Source organism: Nipponia nippon, unplaced genomic scaffold (assembly GCF_047370975.1).
Source record: "Nipponia nippon isolate SJK-2023a ecotype South Korea unplaced genomic scaffold, ASM4737097v1 scaffold_8, whole genome shotgun sequence".
Taxonomy (NCBI): Eukaryota; Metazoa; Chordata; class Aves; order Pelecaniformes; family Threskiornithidae; genus Nipponia; species Nipponia nippon.
In genome coordinates this window covers 24308636-24329167 of record NW_028262402.1, presented here as the reverse complement: position 1 = coordinate 24329167, position 20532 = coordinate 24308636, and the positions used below count along the sequence as shown (strand labels likewise).

The window sequence follows — 20532 nt, the reverse complement described above, 5'->3', positions numbered from 1 at the left end:
CTCCAATTCTAAGCCTTTGCAGCTCACAGAACTGTCCACCTCAGAGTCTATTCAGTCTGACAAAAGACTGTGTACAAATTCTTCATTATTTTGGTAGGGAGATAGTAGGTACAGCAATTGCTGATGATTAACACACTGTCACACCACCTTCGAACAAACTGAAGAGGCAGTAGAGGATGGCAGACAACGAGAGGTCGGTAACTTTAACCTTTGCGTTTCCTGGATTCCTTTGTTTTAATTCCACAGGCTCAGTATCTTATTTATGCATTTTCTGCTGTGTACATCTATGGATATACTTGTCCCTGAAGAAGTTACTCAAGGTTATCCTTGGAACTGTTTTCTTCTTTTATTTCTCAGTTGTTTTCAGAACTGCAAAAGTTAATTAAAGCAAAGTACATGACCGGAATTTTTCAACCGCTCAGAATCCGCTTTGAAGAAAGCAACTAACATGAAACACTGGACCAGTGAGAAGTATAATTCGTATGAAACGATTGGTGTTAGCACCACTCCTAGCCTTTTGAATGATTCTGCAGAATATGCTGAACCCCTCCCTCTCCCCTTTCACAAAGCCAGAACTTAGTCAGCAGTTGATTTCACTCTTCATTATTTCTGTTGCTTTGCTTTGCAAGGAGCTTAAGCTCCTAAGAATAGAAGTTGTGTTTACCAAGAGTGTGCGTGATTGACTGTATCGCTAATGAAAGCAAGAAAATGACCTGAGTGACCTCTGAGGTGGAACTCTGAGGGCTGCTTTCCTTAGCCCACCCAACAAGTCCTCTTCTTCTGTGCTGACTTAGAAGATTGACCTCCCGGTTCAAGGGTTGTGACTTATTCCCAGGGTGCTCAATAACCTGCCACCAAAATGTCACCAAGGTACCACCAAAAGCTTTCATAATGCAGGCACCAGTTTAACAAATAGGTGTCTCCACCCAGGAGACAGAGACACAGAAATTTGCCACAGAAACTATCTTCAGCTATCCTCACTTCAGAAGGTCACCATCTGAACCCCAAAAGAGAATATGAACAGGAAACAGGTACAGCAAAAAGTGTGTAAATGTTGTGTCAGTTTACCCAACCTCATGTTTCTTCTGTTGGTGAAAGTAATGTGCAACTCTACTGAGAAACCTTTCAAAGCCATGTGTCTTGACAAATTTGTTCTGTATCACACAGTGAACTCACAAAGCAGAAGCTCTAGAAAAAGGGTGTGCTAATTTTGTTACGAGGGCACCACTACCAGCTTGGAACAAGGAGATTGTGTTTCTCATGAAGAAGTGATGTGAAGATGGCGTTTCCTAGAAAAAGCATGCTAGAGTGGCAGGAAGGCAAGACAACAGCTTTTCTAAATTAGAAGGTAAAATTACACGTCTCTGCCTTCAAGTAGGTTACTTGATCCAGGGAAAGTTTCTTGGACAGAACTGGACTGTCAGCTGTCAGGCTCATACGTCCTATGTCCAAGCTGAGGCTGTGACCCTCAAACCTGGTCTGAGGGAGTTCACGCACATTTGCGAGGACCTCAGCAGGGACGGACACTGCTTGTTCAGAGGGGGCCCCAGCAATCCCAGGGGTGTACAAGCCTGACTGCAGGGTCCAGTGGCAGAAGTGGGGCTGGGGCTTCTCTCCCTAAGAAGAAAACGTCCTGGAACGCATGATACCTGTTCACAGTACCTTGTAAGAGTTTGCTGCCTTTCTCTGCACCATTCTGAAAGGGCTTCTGCTGAAAGAAGAATTGCAAGCACTGCTTTTAAGCTTCTCCCTCCTCTGTCTCCACTGTCCTGTACATGCTATCTTACAGCATCTGCTGTTACATGCCTGTGCTTTCCATGAAAACAATATCTCACCAGTTATTCTGGAGACTGGCTTTTACAGCTGAATCCCCCCCCCCCCCCCAACCCACCCCATTCCTGCTTTTGGAAGTCACAATTAAAGAAAATGCACTTAATGCATACTTATTAGCCGAGTTTGCACGATTTTGTTGGAACTTTGCCGCTTTCAGCCGGTTTGGTCTGGTTTCTTCTAACAGCAAACCCGCTTGTACAGGCGAGGTCGCGGCCAGTCAAGTTCTGTTGGGTAGGTCTTCAAATCCACCTTTATTGTAGCTTTTTCTTATGTAACAGCAGCTCAGACAGTGACAGCAAAAAGTAGCTTAAGCCAAGGGCAGACCCAGGAAATGAAGAGAGGGTTGTAGGACAAAAAGTTAAGGTCAGGTTTCTTGCCAAGTTTTGTTCTCCAAATGGGTTTAGGACAAGCTGGGTCGCTTTGGTAGGTGGTATCTGAAACAAACCAGAGCAGTTACGATTTCAGCATTTCCTAACAGATTCCTGCTTTTCTCTTGAGGTTGTTACAGATACACACATGTGCCTGTGAATGACAATAGAAATTAAATGTGAGTCGCATGTAAGCGTTGGAAACTGGAATAACAATGAATACACTAGCCTACTAAAGAGATCAACACTTTGCTTTCAGCATGACAGCGAAGTCCCTAAAACTAGGAAGGAAGTTTGCCAAGTGCAGCTGAGTAGGTGGAACTGGCAACAGACGCAGTTCAACCTAAAGCAAGACATGCAGTTTTGCAAATAAGGAAACCCAATCATAGGAGGTGGTGATGGCAGGGTACATTAAGTTCTACCTCACGTGGTATCTTCAACTGGAGATGGTATGTCTTCCTGAGAAGAAAGCACTTGCGCAGTCACCGATGGCCAGGGAGTGAGGTGGAGTCACTTGGGAGAAAATGCATTACTATAATGGCCTGCTCCTGGCATAGATTCTGCTGCAGCAACACTTCCTCCAAAAAACTGCGTAGTATGAAAACGTATGGTCTGGGGACTTATGGTGTATCTTTGAATAATGGGGAAGTGTACTCATTAGCAGATAAAGATGGAGTGTAACCTGCTGGTTAGTCAAGACCAGCAAAATCTGTGAAGTGCTTATTACGTAATTACACAGTACTGCTAATTTTCAGGGATGCTGGACAAACTGTATACTAAAGAGATTCCCCTTACGTACCACAGCACTGCTTCAGCCTTTGCCCATCACTTTCCTCATCAACTATTTCACTTCTTCCAATGTGTGGGTGTGCTGTGGAAAATCTACCGCAAAGCACAACTGGAGATACCAGCTACATCTTCACATTCCTTAGCGGTTTTAATATCACAGCGGGGCGTCAGTGCAACACTGCCCTGCGCCTGTGTTATGGTAAGTGCCTGGAAGCCCAAAGTGTAAGGTCCATGGCGCTACATGAAATAATTGTGCAAAGGAGCCTCTGCTCTAAAATGGCCACCATCTACTATGCGGATGAGACACACCGTGGAAGAACTGGAAAGAACACCAAAATAGAGAAGATGTGAGTCAAAAATGTGAAGTAGCTTTCATAAAAGCTATTTTCCAAGCTTTCATGCTGGGGGAAGTCCTGCAGAGAGCATGCAATGGGGGGGTGGGGTGGGTGAGGGTGGTGGTGAGGGGCACTGGGGACCTGATGGTGCCCATCTGCCAAAAGAGGGGTCCTTTCCAAGTAGCGAAGAAAAAGTGCTGGTGCCAAGGCTGGATCTGGAAGAGTGGGAAGAAAGCCTGTGCTCAATGGCAGCAGCATGTCCATCTTTCTCGGCTTGTGCAGGGCCTCTTTCCCCAGAGCTGAGTACCATGGGGCCTGGCCCTGGGTCGTGCAGGGCCCCTTGTCCTGGCCTTGCCCTTGGAGATGCCAGGCCCCGTGGCAGTCAGGGCAGGGAAAAGAGGCCCTGCCTGAATAGAGGACCAACCCCAAATCGCTTTTGGACCACAAAGCACACCAGTAGGACCTGCAGGAAAAATACATGCCTGGACTTCAGGAGAGCAAACTTTGGCCTCTTCAAAGATCTGCTTGGCAGAGTCCCATGGTGAAGGGCCTGGAGGGAAGAGGGACGCAAACATCTCTGGGCCACTTGTTCCAGCATTTGGGAAAAAACCCAACCAAACCCAAAACCAAAACCAAAACCAAAACCAAAACCAAAACCAAACCAAAAACCTACACCCCCAAAACCCCAAACCTCCCAAAGTCTATCTATCAGTTGAATCATAGTTGCATATGGTTTCTTGGATAAAACAGAGAAAAAATGAATTAATACTTGCAGGTAGAAAAATTAAAATTTGCAGCAGGAAATAAGTATTTTCCTTTGTTCACAGTGAAATAGTGCAGCTTATTGGTACATGACATCTTTTAGATGAATAACTGCATCCTTTTTTAAAAAGTTGGGTGTGTATTTTAATCAGCAAGCGCGTTCTCAGTTATGCTGACCAATGCAGATAAAGTTTTAAAAGGGATAAAACTTGACCTCTTCACCAGAGAGCAGCATTTGGTCGTTCTGCACAGTATCACTGAATATGGCACACGGCTGTAAGCACAGGAACCAGAACTGCCATGTTATTCCCTTCATAGGCTTCCTTTTCCCATGTGTCATGACTATTTTTGTCAGGCATTGAAATGTAAGTGGCTTCTCAGGGCCTTGAGGCAGCCAGTGCGCTGGAGGGAAAGGCTTGATATACTTTTCAAGTCAGGAACTTTCACGTGCAGTTCAACTAGTCATTGAGCTGCCTTGCAGAGTCAATCAGAGCCCACAGAAATACGACAGAGTAACGCCCTGGCAGTGAAGGCAGTGACAGGGAGCAGCTTCCTTTGTCCCTGTGATCCTGACACTAATCCACAGGGGTGGATCTGGTGCCACAGGCTGAGTTCTGAGCTTTGGGTATTCTGAACAGGCTCTGCTAAAAGTCTGATTTAAAAGAGAAGTATATGATACACTCTCAGGTAGGCACTTTGTTCTGTTCAAATTATGCTGTTTGTTTCAACGCATTGCAAAGAAAGCCTGAGAAAGGTTATCAAATTGAAGGCAAGAATCAAAAGGCAAAAAATTGACGAGAGGATTGCAAACCAATAACCAGAGCCATTTGCTCGGGAGTGACCTTCTGGAACTGCTGTAAGAAAGCCTTGATCTGTGCGCCCCACAGGTCATATTACCAGCCACACGGCTAAGCTGACTACCCTTATCAAAACCAGTACAAAGAGTCAGCAGATAGAGTACAAAGAGTCCAGAGAAAATCATGCTGAGGAACAAAACTCGACCAAACACTTGCACCCAGCAATATGCCAAGGGGAAACAAAATAACAGAATTTGAGGCATGGAGCATGGTAGGTAAGGCAGCAGTGTCATTTCAGACCGTTAGTCTACAAGGATGGAGGTCAGGCACTGAAAACGTTTTCTCTTTCCAAAGGTGAAAATGCCTGACAAGTTGAATAACTGATAAAGACCTAAGAGAGAGAAAAGCCAGGCAATAAAAAGCGGTAACATATGCTCCAGTTCCAGTGGGTGTTATTGGCCTTGACACAGGATTCGCTTGGTGAATTTCTGAGGTCTTTTTTACTTGGGAAGCCAGACATGCTGATCATAATGTCTCCTTCTGGCCCTAAAACCTGTGAATCTACTATGTCGAGGGAACAATGCTGGTTTATGTCCAGCTCCTAATGTGCATTTGAAGGTGACAGTCCTCTAATTGTGCTGCTCCTCGTTAGCCACAAGAATCATTGTGGCATATCCACCCTACAGTAGGTAAGAAACACAAACTCAGCTGCTCAGGTCACTGCAGAGGGAGGTTAGTCAAATAATACCTTTAAAAAGGGCTGGGTCAGAAAATCGCACATGCTATTCTAAAATGCAGAAGCGGAAACATTAAAAAGAGGATGGAGCCTGAGAGAAGGGCCAAGAATTGTTTAAGCAGAAGATACACTTGGCAAAGAAAACAGGATGTTATTGTTCTCCTCAACTTTGGTGTCAGAAGTGTCAGAAGAGCACGTGACATGAAGATGGGGCAAACCTTGCAAGAGTCCTCCAGCACATCACAGTACGGTGTGTGGAGGAGGTGGGGCACCACCCTCCACTCCAATGCTACACTTGAGCATTAACAGATCAAGAACATGGCAGTCCTGAAGACAGGTGAATTTTCACATGCTTCCTTTCTCATTTTAAGAGAGGGAATTTTAAGGAATTTGGGGCCAGATCCTTTCGTGATAGGAAACGTTTCCAAAGGGAGGCTCAATCCTGATCTACAGAGCTTTTTTTCTTTTGCATTCCCCTATAGTGTTACTGTAAGCTGCTGTCCTTGTAGCAGACCTCTCCTTACCACAGGGCTGACTTCGACAGGTGTTTCATTTTTCTCAGTTATTGCAATGTTCCAGTCCTTGGCCATGGGTAGATCGAGACCTGCAAACGACGGGCATCAAAGAGCAGCTGGAACGACAAAGTTGAAGCATGCAACTCAAACACAGAGCAGAGGAAGAAAAAGCATGAGAGTGACTACTTTACAGCGCAAAGCACCCCATAGTGCTCTGTCCTTATATATTATCCCCTCCAATACCTTCACCCTTGGTACCGCTTTACCTCACCTGTTTTCACTAGTACTGCACCTGTGTGCTGCCACCTTACACAGCAAAACAAATCCATTCCAGACCAGGTGTGAGCACACAACCTCATTTCCTTTAGGCTAGTCACACAACAAAACTGAGAGCTTATGTCAGCCTTCTGCTTTCTCGCCAGCTGCAGGAGACAAGCATCAGAAGAACGCACCACAGCTTTGCAACAAGCAGCAGTGGCATTTTTGAGAGGTTACTACAGGCTCCAAGGCCAGACTTGCGATATTTTCACACTTTTCTTTTGCTCTCAGTAGTTCCATTATCAGACGGTTTCACCATGGGTGTGTTACTAGGACTAGTAAAGGATTAAAGCACCACGCAGGAGAATAAAGCAGGGAAGAGGCTGAAGGGACGTAATTGGCAAGCACTGGGACGAAGTTACCGGTGTTTCACCTAAGTAAAGAGTTGGTTGATTTCAAAGGGCGTTCTGCCTGATCAACAGCCGTGGGCCCACGTCCAGTGCATTCTACCCCAGGTGATTTATTTCAGGGAGGAAAAATAAAAGCACTCTGAGTTTTGATTATAAATAGCAAGATGTCTGTCAGTCGTGCCAAACCCCAGGACTACGTATTAACAGAGATCAATGCCTTCTCCTCTGCAGCAGTGTAATACAGCTTTCTGCATTTGGCAACAGTCCCCATGTGCACGCATAATTCCTGCACTCAGTTCGAGCTACGCATGACAACAAATTCAGCATGGCAAGGAAGAGCCCCTGTCTGACACATGTAGCACAGCAAGGAAGACCCCCTATATCCTTTGACAGTGACGTTCCCCAAAGCGCAGGCTGCTGTTTTGAACAAAGCACAGTGTGGACATGTGGTATTTGAATAAACCTTCTTTTCTCCAGATGCTACAGTGTGATAATGTGACACAAATTCAGGAGCCCCTGCAGTAAAATACCATGCAACTGCAGTGCAGGTTTTAACCTGGTTTTGCTGATTCCAAAGCACTACAAACAGAAATAGCATTCAGAGACGTATTGCTACAGAAGGTACTTGATTCCTATGCCGTATCTTTAACATTACTCAAGTCCAGGCAGTGTACGTAAAAGGAACCTGCTGTAAAGGAGATTTACGGTTGCCTGAATTTGACTAGTTTTAAATGACAAATTGGAGTATAGTTACATGCAAATAACTCTCAGAAACAAGTACTCTCAAGATGTAAAGTAAAAACTTCAAGCCTCTGGATGGCACAAAGTAAGCCTGTAACAACCTTTTTTTTCTTAAACTCATTGCGACACCTGAGGTTCTCAAAACCACCTTGTGTCTCCTTTGCTCCTAGCAGGAAAAGACCACCTTCACTTGGGGACAGCTCAAGTGAACCAGAGCTGTTCTTTGTAAGTGCTCTGACACCATCACAGGCAATATTAAAACATGATTTCAATCCTTCAACACGCGTTGCTTCTCGTGCAAGCTGTCGGAAGCGCTTAGTCTTGTAACCGTGCACATCTTTGAAGGACTCGGAGCAAGCACCTTCCCAAAGTGATTTTACATGTAATGATTAAATCAATCAACTGAATCAGGATAATTTCACTTCTCTATTGCCAAGGTGATAAATGGGGATTTCAGTGCTGTGAAGTATAATATTTGGGCTTAGGGTCAGCAAAAGGTGCCCTCAATTTGTGAAGTATTTGTAAAGTATCTACCATCACCTACTGGAAACGCTTTCATTTATAGGTTGATATAAAATCCAGCTGCCTAAGGAGCTTGCCGTGACAACTCTTCTGTCACAGGTACTATTGCTGTTTGCCCCTCTCTGCAGAGCTCAGCTGTAGGGTTTCCAGTCTGTTAGCTCCTCTCTTCTCCTGGTGGGAACTTAGGGCTCAATTCTGACCCTAGTTTGATACACCCTCTCCTGAATCTGAGCTGTGTCACTACGGTGCCGAGGTTAACTAGGAAACAGCTAGTACCAATGTAATATACCAAAAAGGGACTATCTCCTGCTGCAAGGCATTCCAACATCGTCACATCCCGAACCACTGGAGATGTCTGCCATGGCCAGAGTGACGTGACGGGGCCCTGACAAGCCACGGCCGAGGCCTTGGTGACTGACGTGAAACACCGCTGCTGAGCACCAAGACAAGAGCTGGGGGATGGAGTGGGCAGTGGTGTTGTGGTAAGCCCAGATGCGTGTTCAGGGCCACAGCGCTGCTGGGGCAAGGGCCATGGTGAGGACGGCCCATCATGACATCCCCCGTTCTGTTATCACCAAGTCCCCAAGTGATGAGTTCTGTTGTCACCGAGGGATGGACTGTGATGTCACCTAGCGATGGATTGCGAGCAGGTGCTGCTCGCTGCTGGTATCCGGGTGCCGAGTCCCACCCAGCTGGTTTGTGCCCGCACTCCGGCTGAGCAGGTCGCAAGGCTGGAGTGTTGAGCGAAGCCTTGGTGCTGGTGTCCTGGTTGCGGAGTCGTTGCTTGCAGCTCTCCGTGACCAACCCAGAGCCATCGAAGGATTATCCCCGGCCCTGCCAGCTTCAGGCGGCCGGGGCACCCAGGAGGTGCGCTTGCGGCAGCAGAGGTGAGCTGGGTGGAGAAACCTCACTCTCGGGAGCTGGGAGGGTTTCCTTCTTAGAGGGACCTGGGCATCTCTTCCGCCCCTCCCTGGACCAGCCAATGACCGTGGCCTCTCTCCCTTTTCTAGCGTGACACCAGCTGCTGCAGCGCCAAAGAGAGGGAGCAGTTTGTCATCCCCAGCTCCCCGCAGCCCACCGCAGGGAGTGGAGAGCATGGCCACAGAGCTGCACACCCGCTGTCCAGTATGCCTGGACAGCTGGGACGATGCTGCCTATGTCATGCCATGCCTCCACCAGTTCTGTTACGCATGCATCCTGCGGTGGGCCAACAGCAAGCCCGAGTGCCCCCTCTGCAAGAGGAGAGTGCAGTCCATCGTGCACTCGGTGCGGGCTGACGATGACTTTGAGGAGGTCGTCCTCAGACCGTCTGGGCTGGCATCAGCGTCGGCCGGCACCCGCCAGGCTGGAGGAGGGCGCGGGCATCCAGCCCCCCACAGCCCCCTCGCCCTGTAACACCCCAGCCGCTGGCGGTGGAGGAGGTGCCCCGGGCTCCAGTGGGCGGCCTCCAGCCCAACACCTGGGCATCCCTTTTCGACGACCACCCAGCCCTCCTCCAACGCTTTCTGCCCTGGCTGCAACAGCAGCTGGGGCTGATATTTGCGGAGGAGCCTTCAACGGCCGTTGTGATGGAGGACCTCATCCTGTCCGTCCTGGGCCTCTTTGGGCTGGATGAAGAGGTCCTGGTCCGGCTGCTGCGGGTCAGCCTCCAGAATCGCGCGGCGACATTTGTCCAGCAGCTTATCAATGTCGCCGTGCAACGCTGCAGCGGGGAGGCCCACCGACTGCTGGGCCTCCAGGACGGCCATGCTGCCGAGGAGCGGCAGGGCAGCCCCACGGCTGCCACTCGTCCTGCTGCCTCCCAAAGTGGGTCTCCTGCCCCTGGCCCAGCCCCCTCCGGCAGCCCTGTGGAAGCTGATGAAGAGGAGCGCCCCGGCACCTCAAGCGCTGCTCTTCGTGGGGGTCCCAGCAGCCCCCGTGATGCCCCCGTTCCCACCCCCGGGGAGCAGGAAGAGCAGCATGAGGATCCGGGGGAGGCTGTGGCAGGTCCCTCCAGTGCCAGCCGGGGCAGGGACCGCTCCCTTGGGGGGCCACGGAGACCCCCGAAGAGGAGGGCCGGCACCTCCCACGACTCTTGCCAGCCCCCCAAGAGGCCACCCCGCCGGCAGAACTAGAGCGGGGCCTCAGGAGCTGCCAACACCAGGGCGGGGCCAGGAGCTGCGGCACGTGCAGCTCCAGACCTGCATCTCTGCAGCCAGTCCCGGGGCAGATGTTTCCAGCTGCGGAGGTCTCCAGCACCAGCCCCTGCCCCACCCCAGGGCTGGCCTCCTCCTCACCACACCCTCTGCCCCCACGTCCCGGGGCTCTGCTCTCCTACCAGCCTGCAGTGCCCGGTGCAGCCTTGCTATGGCAGCACCCAAATCCCTCCTCCTGTGCGGAGTCACGACTTGGTGCCGCTCTCCGCATCAACCTAGGGTCGTACCCTGCCAAGGCAGGAGCCCCAAGAAGTTCAGCCCAGGGAAACACAAAGTCCTGCACTTGGGGAATGACAGCCCCAGGCACCAGCACATGCGGTGGGCTGCCCGGCTGGAAAGCAGCTTTGCAGAAAAAGCCCTGGAGGTCCTGGTGGGCACCAAGCTGATGATGAGCCAACAACGTGCCCTTGCCACAAGGAACACTATCGCTGTCCTGGGCTGCTTTAGGAGGAGTTTTGCCAGCAGGGCGAGCAAGGCGATCCTTCCTCTCCACTTGGCACTGGTGATGCCACACCTGGAGCACTGCGTCCCGTTCTGGGCTTCCCCAGTACAAGAGAGAGCTGCACGTACTGGAGAGAGTCCAGCAATGGGCCATGAAGATGATTAAGGCACTGGAGCGCCTCTCCTCTGAGGACGAGCTGGGGCTGTTTAGCCTGGTGAAGAGAAGGCTGAGGGGGGATCTGATCAATGTACAAAAAGGCCTGAAGGGAGGCTGCAAAGAAGATGGAGGCAGGCTCTTTCCGGCGGTGCCCAGTGACAGGAGAAGGCATATTGAAGAGCAGTCTGGACATGAGGGCAGGTAAGCGGCTCTAGCTGCCTCTGCTGGAGCAGGTGGCCTTGACAAGATGACATCCAGAGGTCCCTTCCAACCTCAGCCTTTCTGTGATTCTGTGAAAGTAGTTCAGTCGTGTAAAGAATCTATTCTAACAACTTCATTTTGGTTATCTAAAGTAAAGAAAGAAAGGGAAGGAGCACAGTTCTGCCCTGCTTATACTTAGGAGCCATCCTCAGGACACATACCACGATGCAGGACACAGGTGCAGTTTCTGCTGCTAAGTAAATGGTCTGAAATCTAGGACTGCTAGGAAAGACCCATAACCATTATGCTATAGGATACATACACTTTCTCTGTCTCCTGCTGATCTGGTAAATTTTATGTCAGCTGAAACTGTTCAGTCTTCTGGACCTCACTTTGTGAGTGCTTCCCAGTGCTGTCCTTGCCTTTGAGGATTAGAAAAAAAAAGAAAAGTTAAAAAAAAGTTAAATCATTCAAGAGGGAACGACAACAACAACAAAATCGCACATCTCTACTTCCATTATTAGAAATAAACCAAACCGTTCCTCTGCCTGACCCTCACTCCTAACCCTTTGCTTCATGTTCTTCTTGCTCTCTAACAGATCATTCATGTTTTCCGACAACTTACTCCATCGTCCTCTTCTCTCCTTTACAGCATCTTTAATCTTTTCCTCCAGTCAGCATGATAGTCCAACCCTTCCATAAAGTGCCAGCATACCATAGGATCAGCCTAGAATGACGTCCTCCAAACAGAGTAAATAAAAAGAACAACTTAGGATGTGAATGGAACAGTCTGTAAGCTTAAGTAATATATTCCAATCTAATTAAATAATGTGATCTATTAATTATTCAATAACATACATTGTAGGAAAAAAGTAAGGGCCTACAGATTTTCTAAAAACTATACCATAATTATGCCTCAGAAAACATTCACACAAATACAGAAGACATTTCTCATAAAATATTAAAAAGTACACCAAGAGGAATGCAGTTAGCCCATGTGTATTTAGCAACCTTTTTCAAAAGCTATTCGGCTTGTAATTCTTCGACTTTGAGAAAGTAGAGGCTTGGTCCGTATGATTTAAATGGTTAGCTAACAGTGTATACGCCTTCCTGTGTTCATGTAATCTTATCTACTTCTTCAACCAATTAGGCAGCCAGTGACATACATTATAGTGTCCTTTTTCAGCATTTACGTTCTCTAACAAGACTGTCCTCTGAGCTCCGTATGACTGAGCTTAAAAAATGTGTTAATCAGAAAATATTACTCAACCTAATAAGGCTTTTGTACCTATTGCAGAGAATATATGACAATGTGAGAGCAATGCTATAGAAATGTTTGCTGTACACTGACCGTATTGTGTTTAGGAGTATACCGAAACCACACTAAGCTGCTTCTATTACAGTGAAACAGTCATTTCAACAGATGAGTCCTTTCCTTTGGTATAACTCTATGTCTTGCTGCTTATGGTCCTTTTAAGCGTGTAACTGGCAGAGCATAATTGACTTCTTTCTCTTTTAACAATTCTCTCTCAATGCAGTCAGCAACACACTGTGTTCCAAGATACGATGTCCGATTCCCTGTCACTCACATGCCTGAAGATAGCTGCAAAGCGGAGGAACTACAGAACAGGAGACCTGGGACATCCAGGAGACAGAAGGGAGTCCCTGAGTGATGAGTTCTGATGTCACCGAGGGATGGACTGCCATGTCCCCGAGTGACGGATTGTGACCAGGTGCCGCTCGCTGCCTACATCTGGGTGCTGAGTCCCACCCAGCTGGCTCATGCCTGCACTCCACCTGAGCAGTTTGCAAGGGTGGAGTGTTGAACGAAGCCTTGGTGCTGGTGTCCTTCCTGGTTGCGGAGTTGTTGCTTGCAGCTCTGCATGCCCGACCCCAGAGCCATCAAAGGATTATCCCTGGCCCTGCCAGCTTCAGGCGGCCAGGGCACCCAGGAGGCGTGCTCACAGCAGCAGAGGTGAGCTGTGTGGGGAAACCTCACCCTGGGGTGGGGAGCTGGGAGAGTTCCCTCCTTGAGGGACCTGGGCATTTCTTCCAGCCCTCCCCAGGCCAGCGAATGACCGTGGCTCCTCTTCTTTTTCTAGCGTGACACCCACTGCTGCAGCACCAGTGAGAGGGAGCAGCTCGACATGCCCAGCTCCTCACAGCCCACGGCAGCGAGTGGAGAGCATGGCCACGGAGCTGGAGAACCACTGTCCAATATGGCTGGAGAGCTGGGACAATGCTGCCTATGTGATGCCATGCCTGCACCAGTTCTGTTACGTGTGCCTCCTGCAGTGGGCCAACAGCAAGCCCGAGTGCCTCCTCTGCAGGAGGAGGACTGTCTCCATCATGCCCTCGGTGCAGGCGGATGGTGACTTTGAGGAGCATGTCCTCACACCACCTGCGACATCATGTGTCGGTGGCCGCCAGGCAGGAGGAGTTCCTGGCCGTCCAGCTGCCCACAGCCCTGCAGCAACAGAACGACAGCCTGTGGAGCACCAGCTGCCCAGGGCTCCTCTGGGCGGCTTCCAGCCACACACCTGGGCGTTCCTTTTCCAGGACTACCCAGCTCTCGTGCAGCCCCTGCAACCCTGAGTGCGTCAGGAGCTGAGACTAATCTTTGGGAACCCGCGTTCTCAGGTACTCATGGTGGAGGACCTCATCATGTCTGCCCTTGTCTTTGTCGGGCTGCATGAAGAAGTTCTGGTCCGGCTGCTGCAGCTCAGCCTCCGAAACCACACGGCAATGTTTGTACAGCACCTTATTGATGTCACTGCGCAACGCTGAGCAGGGAGGCCCACTGACTGCTGGCCGTTGAGGATGGCCATGCTGCCGAGGAGTGGGAGAGCAGCCCCATGGCTGCCACTTGTCCTGCTGCCCCTCAGAGAGGGTCTCCTGACCCTGGCCCAGCCTCCTCCATCAGCCCTGCGGGAGCCGACGAAGAGCAGCGCCCCGGCGCCTCAACTGCTGCTCTTCGTGGGGGTCCCAGCAGCCCCCGTGATGCCCCCGTTCCCACCCCCGGGGAGCAGGAAGAGCGGCACGAGGATCCGGGGGAGGCTGTGGCAGGTCCCTGCAGTGCCAGCCGGGGCAGGTACCACTCCCCTGGGGAGCCATGGAGACCCCTGAAGAGGCATGCCGGCGCCTCCCAGGACTCTTGCCAGCCCTCCAAGAGGCCACCGTGCCGGCAAACCTAGAGCTGGGCCCCAGGAGCTGCCAAAACCAGGGCGGGGCCAGGAGCTGGGGCACGTGCCTGCCCGCAAGTCAACCAGAAGGCTCTCAGTAGTCGAGATCTACCAAAGAAAATAAATGCGTGAAAACTACCGCAAGAGTCTTGGTGTTCCTAACAATGCCAGTAGCATTTCTATCCCCACCTGTGTTCTCTCCCCCTTTTCCTGATGCTGCGTCCTCCATTTCCTCATGAGTCCGCTGGTTCCTTCGGAGTCAGTGTGTTGGGAGAGGACGTGCAGCCATGAAGCCCTGGCGAGGAGGGGTGGGATATTAATGCTGGCGGGGCCTTCTACACATGCCAGGTACTGTTTTGGTACCTAGTGGAAACGCTTTCATTTATAGGTTGATATAAAATCCAGCTGATAGGAGAGCTTGCAGTGACAACTCTTCTGTCACAGGTACTAATGCTGTTTGCCCCTCTCTGCAGATCTCAGCTGTAGGGTTTCCAGTCTGTTAGCTCATCTCTTCTCCTGGTGGGAACTTAGGGCTCAATTCTGACCCTAGTTTGATACACCCTCTCCTCAATCTGAGCTGTGTCACTAACCTCGGCACCCGAGGTTAACTAGGAAACAGCTAGTACCAATGTAATATACCAAAAAGGGACTATCTCCTGCTGCAAGGCATTCCAACATCGTCACGTCCCGAACCACAGGGAAGACAGGAAGGGCCGCCAGTTTCAGTTCTTCTAAATCAGTGGTGCTGCGGAAGGTCTCACGGAACATCCTCTGCCAAATATGCTCTATTGATGGCTGACAGCAAAGTTAAGATTGTGGAAGGTTAACCACGGCGAAGGGCCAAGCTCTCACCCAGGCCCTCCTCAGCAGGACGGGGGGAGGAAATAGGATGAGAAAGCTCATGGGTCCAGATAACGTCAGGGAGGCTGCTTACCAACTACTGTCGTAGGCAAGAGAGGCTCCACTTGGGAAAAATTAATCGAATTTACTGCCAGATAAAACAGATTTGGGTGGTGAGAAGCCAAGGCGGGCATTAAAGCAGCACCTTTCCTCCCCGCCCTGCAAGGCCCAGCACCCCCCTTCCCCCAGAGGCCTCCAGCCCCACCGAGCGCCGCAGAGGGACGGGGCTCGGGCAGCGCTTCCCAGTTTCTCTCGGCCCCTCTGTCCACCTCACGCTTTCCCCTGCTCGGGCGTGGGCTCCTCCTCCTGGTGCTGGGATCAGCTGGAGCACGACTGTGGCGGGACGCACCCCTGAAGCAGGAGTGTCAGCAAGTGGAGGCGCAGCTCTTGAGCAGGCCTGGCTGCTGGAGCTGCTGCCCCGCTAAAGGCCTCAGGGTTATTCACAGGAAAACCTGCGCCGCTGTCACGACCACTAACAAAGTGCCGGCGCTTTTGCACTTGCAAGAATTCTGGACGTAGTGGAGTGAGTTCAGCCAAGGGCGATGAAGGCGACCAAGGGATGGGAGCGTCTCCTGTATGAGGACAAACTGGGAGAGCTGGGCCCCTTCGGCCCGGAGAAAGGAGAGCTCAGGGCATCTTCCCAATAAGTACCTGGCGGGGACAGTAACGCCAACAGAGCCAGACTCTTCTCAGAGGTGCCCATCGAAAGGACAGAGGCCTTGGGCACCAACTGAAGCACAGCCCTCCAGCTAGGCCCCACTGACACCAAGCTACAGTTCTGACTGTCTCCTCTTCTGCTTTTTTTCCTTGCCAGTTTCCATAGGAAATAAATAAGCTCTACAAAAGGCCCCAGCAGCAATAGGCCACTGCCAGTGGTCTCTTGTCCAAACACTGACTCAGGGCAAGGCCAACAATGACTATAGACCTGGATGCTCTGGGTTGTGACCACTCAGGTCTTGAAGGCTGACCTCCAGGCTCAGGGGTCCCACCTCCTCTCTGGGCAGCCCACTCCAGTGCTTTGTGATCCTCACAAGGATTTGGGGTTTGATTCCTCGTCTCCAGCCTGAACCCGTCTAGTTTCGGGAGATGCCACCGTCTCTCACCCTCCCACCAGGCAGTGCTGGGAAGAGCCTGTCCCCATCCCCTTGATGCCTTCCCCACAGGCACCGGGGTGTGCTGTGAGGTGGCCCGATGCCTTCTGTGCTCCGTGCTGAACCAGCCCCAGCCCCACAGACCCTCCGTGCCTCCCCTGAGCCCCTCTGCTTTGTCAACCTGTCTCCGGGACCCCAAAGAGGATACAGTGCCTCATCCAGGCCTGATGGGTGCTGAGCAGAGGGGATCACCCGTGTGTCCTCGGACTAGGGGAGAAAGACAGGAGAAGACCTGCAAGAGCGAGCCAAGTGCTGCCTGTGACTCCCTGTGGGAGGAAGCAGGGGAGCCCAGGGGGCTGGCCAGCAGCGCTGGGGTGTGGGGAGAGCCCGTGGGACCTTGACCTGCAGCCTCCCAGGGAGGCACGAGGTGTTACCGAGTAAACCCTCTTGCCCTCTGTGCCTGGAGATGTCTGCCATGGCCAGAGTGACGTGACGGGGCCCTGGCAAGCCACGGCCAAGGCCTTGGTGACTGACGTGAAACACCGCTGCTGAGCACCAAGACAAGAGCTGGGGGATGGAGTGGGCAGTGGCGTTGTGGTAAGCCCAGATGCGTGTTCAGGGCCACAGCGCTGCTGGGGCAAGGGCCATGGTGAGGACGGCCCATCATGACATCCCCCGTTCTGTTATCACCAAGTCCCCAAGTGATGAGTTCTGTTGTCACCGAGGGATGGACTGTGATGTCACCTAGCGATGGATTGCGAGCAGGTGCTGCTCGCTGCTGGTATCCGGGTGCCGAGTCCCACCCAGCTGGTTTGTGCCCGCACTCCGGCTGAGCAGGTTGCAAGGCTGGAGTGTTGAGCGAAGCCTTGGTGCTGGTGTCCTGGTTGCGGAGTCGTTGCTTGCAGCTCTCCGTGACCAACCCAGAGCCATCGAAGGATTATCCCCGGCCCTGCCAGCTTCAGGCGGCCGGGGCACCCAGGAGGTGCGCTTGCGGCAGCAGAGGTGAGCTGGGTGGGAGAAACCTCATTCTCGGGAGCTGGGAGGGTTTCCTTCTTAGAGGGACCTGGGCATCTCTTCCGCCCCTCCCTGGACCAGCCAATGACCGTGGCCTCTCTCCCTTTTCTAGCGTGACACCAGCTGCTGCAGCGCCAAAGAGAGGGAGCAGTTTGTCATCCCCAGCTCCCCGCAGCCCACCGCAGGGAGTGGAGAGCATGGCCACAGAGCTGCACACCCGCTGTCCAGTATGCCTGGACAGCTGGGACGATGCTGCCTATGTCATGCCATGCCTCCACCAGTTCTGTTACGCATGCATCCTGCGGTGGGCCAACAGCAAGCCCGAGTGCCCCCTCTGCAAGAGGAGAGTGCAGTCCATCGTGCACTCGGTGCGGGCTGACGATGACTTTGAGGAGGTTGTCCTCAGACCGTCTGGGCTGGCATCAGCGTCGGCCGGCACCCGCCAGGCTGGAGGAGGGCGCGGGCATCCAGCCCCCCACAGCCCCCCTCGCCCTGTAACACCCCAGCCGCTGGCGGTGGAGGAGGTGCCCCGGGCTCCAGTGGGCGGCCTCCAGCCCAACACCTGGGCATCCCTTTTCGACGACCACCCAGCCCTCCTCCAACGCTTTCTGCCCTGGCTGCAACAGCAGCTGGGGCTGATATTTGCAGAGGAGCCTTCAACGGCCGTTGTGATGGAGGACCTCATCCTGTCCGTCCTGGGCCTCTTTGGGCTGGATGAAGAGGTCCTGGTCCGGCTGCTGCGGGTCAGCCTCCAGAATCGCGCGGCGACTTTTGTCCAACAGCTTATCAATGTCGCCGTGCAACGCTGCAGCGGGGAGGCCCACCGACTGCTGGGCCTCCAGGACGGCCATGCTGCTGAGGAGCGGCAGGGCAGCCCCACGGCTGCCACTCGCCCTGCTGCCTCCCAAAGTGGGTCTCCTGCCCCTGGCCCAGCCCCCTCCGGCAACCCTGTGGGAGCCGACGAAGACGAGCGCCCCGGCACCTCAAGCGCTGCTCTTCGTGGGGGTCCCAGCAGCCCCCGTGATGCCCCCGTTCCCACCCCCGGGGAGCAGGAAGAGCAGCATGAGGATCCGGGGGAGGCTGTGGCAGGTCCCTCCAGTGCCAGCCGGGGCAGGGACCGCTCCCTTGGGGGGCCACGGAGACCCCCGAAGAGGAGGGCCGGCACCTCCCACGACTCTTGCCAGCCCCCCAAGAGGCCACCCCGCCGGCAGAACTAGAGCGGGGCCTCAGGAGCTGCCAACACCAGGGCGGGGCCAGGAGCTGCGGCACGTGCAGCTCCAGACCTGCATCTCTGCAGCCAGTCCCGGGGCAGATGTTTCCAGCTGCGGAGGTCTCCAGCACCAGCCCCTGCCCCACCACTCATCACCCCAGGGCTGGCCTCCTCCTCACCACACCCTCTGCCCCCACGTCCCGGGGCTCTGCTCTCCTACCAGCCTGCAGTGCCCGGTGCAGCCTTGCTATGGCAGCACCCAAATCCCTCCTCCTGTGCGGAGTCACGACTTGGTGCCGCTCTCTGCATCAACCTAGGGTCGTACCCTGCCAAGGCAGGAGCCCCAAGAAGTTCAGCCCAGGGAAACACAAAGTCCTGCACTTGGGGAATGACAGCCCCAGGCACCAGCACATGCGGTGGGCTGCCCGGCTGGAAAGCAGCTTTGCAGAAAAAGCCCTGGAGGTCCTGGTGGGCACCAAGCTGATGATGAGCCAACAACGTGCCCTTGCCACAAGGAACACTATCGCTGTCCTGGGCTGCTTTAGGAGGAGTTTTGCCAGCAGGGCGAGCAAGGCGATCCTTCCTCTCCACTTGGCACTGGTGATGCCACACCTGGAGGAGCACTGCGTCCCGTTCTGGGCTTCCCCAGTACAAGAGAGAGCTGCACGTACTGGAGAGAGTCCAGCAATGGGCCATGAAGATGATTAAGGCACTGGAGCGCCTCTCCTCTGAGGACGAGCTGGGACTGTTTAGCCTGGTGAAGAGAAGGCTGAGGGGGGATCTGATCAATGTACAAAAAGGCCTGAAGGGAGGCTGCGAAGAAGATGGAGGCAGGCTCTTTCTGGCGGTGCCCAGTGACAGGAGAAGGCATATTGAAGAGCAGTCTGGACATGAGGGCAGGTAAGCGGCTCTAGCTGCCTCTGCTGGAGCAGGTGGCCTTGACATCCAGAGGTCCCTTCCAACCTCAGCCTTTCTGTGATTCTGTGAAAGTAGTTCAGTCGTGTAAAGAATCTATTCTAACAACTTCATTTTGGTTATCTAAAGTAAAGAAAGAAAGGGAAGGAGCACAGTTCTGCCCTGCTTATACTTAGGAGCCATCCTCAGGACACATACCACGATGCAGGACACAGGTGCAGTTTCTGCTGCTAAGTAAATGGTCTGAAATCTAGGACTGCTAGGAAAGACCCATAACCATTATGCTATAGGATACATACATTTTCTCTGTCTCCTGCTGATCTGGTAAATTTTATGTCAGCTGAAACTGTTCAGTCTTCTGGACCTCACTTTGTGAGTGCTTCCCAGTGCTGTCCTTGCCTTTGAGGATTAGAAAAAAAAAGAAAAGTTAAAAAAAAGTTAAATCATTCAAGAGGGAACGACAACAACAACAAAATCGCACATCTCTACTTCCATTATTAGAAATAAACCAAACCGTTCCTCTGCCTGACCCTCACTCCTAACCCTTTGCTTCATGTTCTTCTTGCTCTCTAACAGATCATTCATGTTTTCCGACAACTTACTCCATCGTCCTCTTCTCTCCTTTACAGCATCTTTAATCTTTTCCTCCAGTCAGCATGATAGTCCAACCCTTCCATAAAGTGCCAGCATACCATAGGATCAGCCTAGAATGACGTCCTCCAAACAGAGTAAATAAAAAGAACAACTTAGGATGTGAATGGAGCAGTCTGTAAGCTTAAGTAATATATTCCAATCTAATTAAATAATGTAATCTATTAATTATTCAATAACATACGTTGTAGGAAAAAAGTAAGGGCCTACAGATTTTCTAAAAACTATACCATAATTATGCCTCAGAAAACATTCACACAAATACAGAAGACATTTCTCATAAAATATTAAAAAGTACACCAAGAGGAATGCAGTTAGCCCATGTGTATTTAGCAACCTTTTTCAAAAGCTATTGGGCTTGTAAGTTGGACTTTGAGAAAGTAGAGGCTTGGTGCGTATGATTTAAATGGTTAGCCAACAGTGTATACGCCTTCCTGTGTTCATGTAATCTTATCTACTTCTTCAACCAATTAGGCAGCCAGTGACATACATTATAGTGTCCTTTTTCA

The 20532-nt window shown here is 51.9% G+C and overlaps 1 protein-coding gene, 2 long non-coding RNA genes and 1 pseudogene across 7 annotated transcripts; 2 read left to right on the top strand and 2 right to left on the bottom strand.

The window, feature by feature from the left end:
- Positions 1 to 1955: 1955 nt before the first annotated feature.
- On the bottom strand, positions 1956 to 15214 carry LOC148050516 (uncharacterized). 5 transcript variants are annotated; one of them, XR_015701044.1, is made up of 6 exons: positions 14882 to 15214; positions 11686 to 11800; positions 11383 to 11482; positions 6145 to 6251; positions 3808 to 3875; positions 1956 to 2267 (listed from the first exon to the last, which is right to left on the bottom strand). It is a non-coding gene; the product is annotated as an uncharacterized LOC148050516 (long non-coding RNA). The 5 variants fall into 5 exon arrangements; XR_015701043.1 differs by lacking the exon at positions 14882 to 15214 and adding an exon at positions 14432 to 14477; XR_015701042.1 differs by lacking the exon at positions 14882 to 15214 and adding an exon at positions 12650 to 12776.
- Positions 8482 to 10216, top strand: LOC148050517 (E3 ubiquitin-protein ligase Topors-like; annotated as a pseudogene).
- A 2053-nt stretch (positions 15215 to 17267) lies between the features above and the next one.
- On the top strand, positions 17268 to 19068 carry LOC148050515 (E3 ubiquitin-protein ligase Topors-like). Its single transcript, XM_087742136.1, has one exon. It carries the CDS (start codon positions 17445 to 17447, stop codon positions 18462 to 18464), a length of 1020 nt encoding a protein of 339 aa, XP_087598262.1. The 5' UTR covers positions 17268 to 17444; the 3' UTR covers positions 18465 to 19068.
- Positions 19069 to 19177: 109 nt separating this feature from the next.
- LOC148050514 (uncharacterized) lies at positions 19178 to 20168 on the bottom strand. The gene is made up of 3 exons (XR_015701046.1): positions 19975 to 20168; positions 19672 to 19771; positions 19178 to 19438 (listed from the first exon to the last, which is right to left on the bottom strand). It is a non-coding gene; the product is annotated as an uncharacterized LOC148050514 (long non-coding RNA).
- Between the last annotated feature and the right edge of the window lie 364 nt (positions 20169 to 20532).

Bases quoted from the DNA above. Each gene is read 5' to 3' on its own strand.
- LOC148050515 (XM_087742136.1), top strand. From the start codon at position 17,445: ATGGCCACAGAGCTGCACACCCGCTGTCCAGTATGCCTGGACAGCTGG.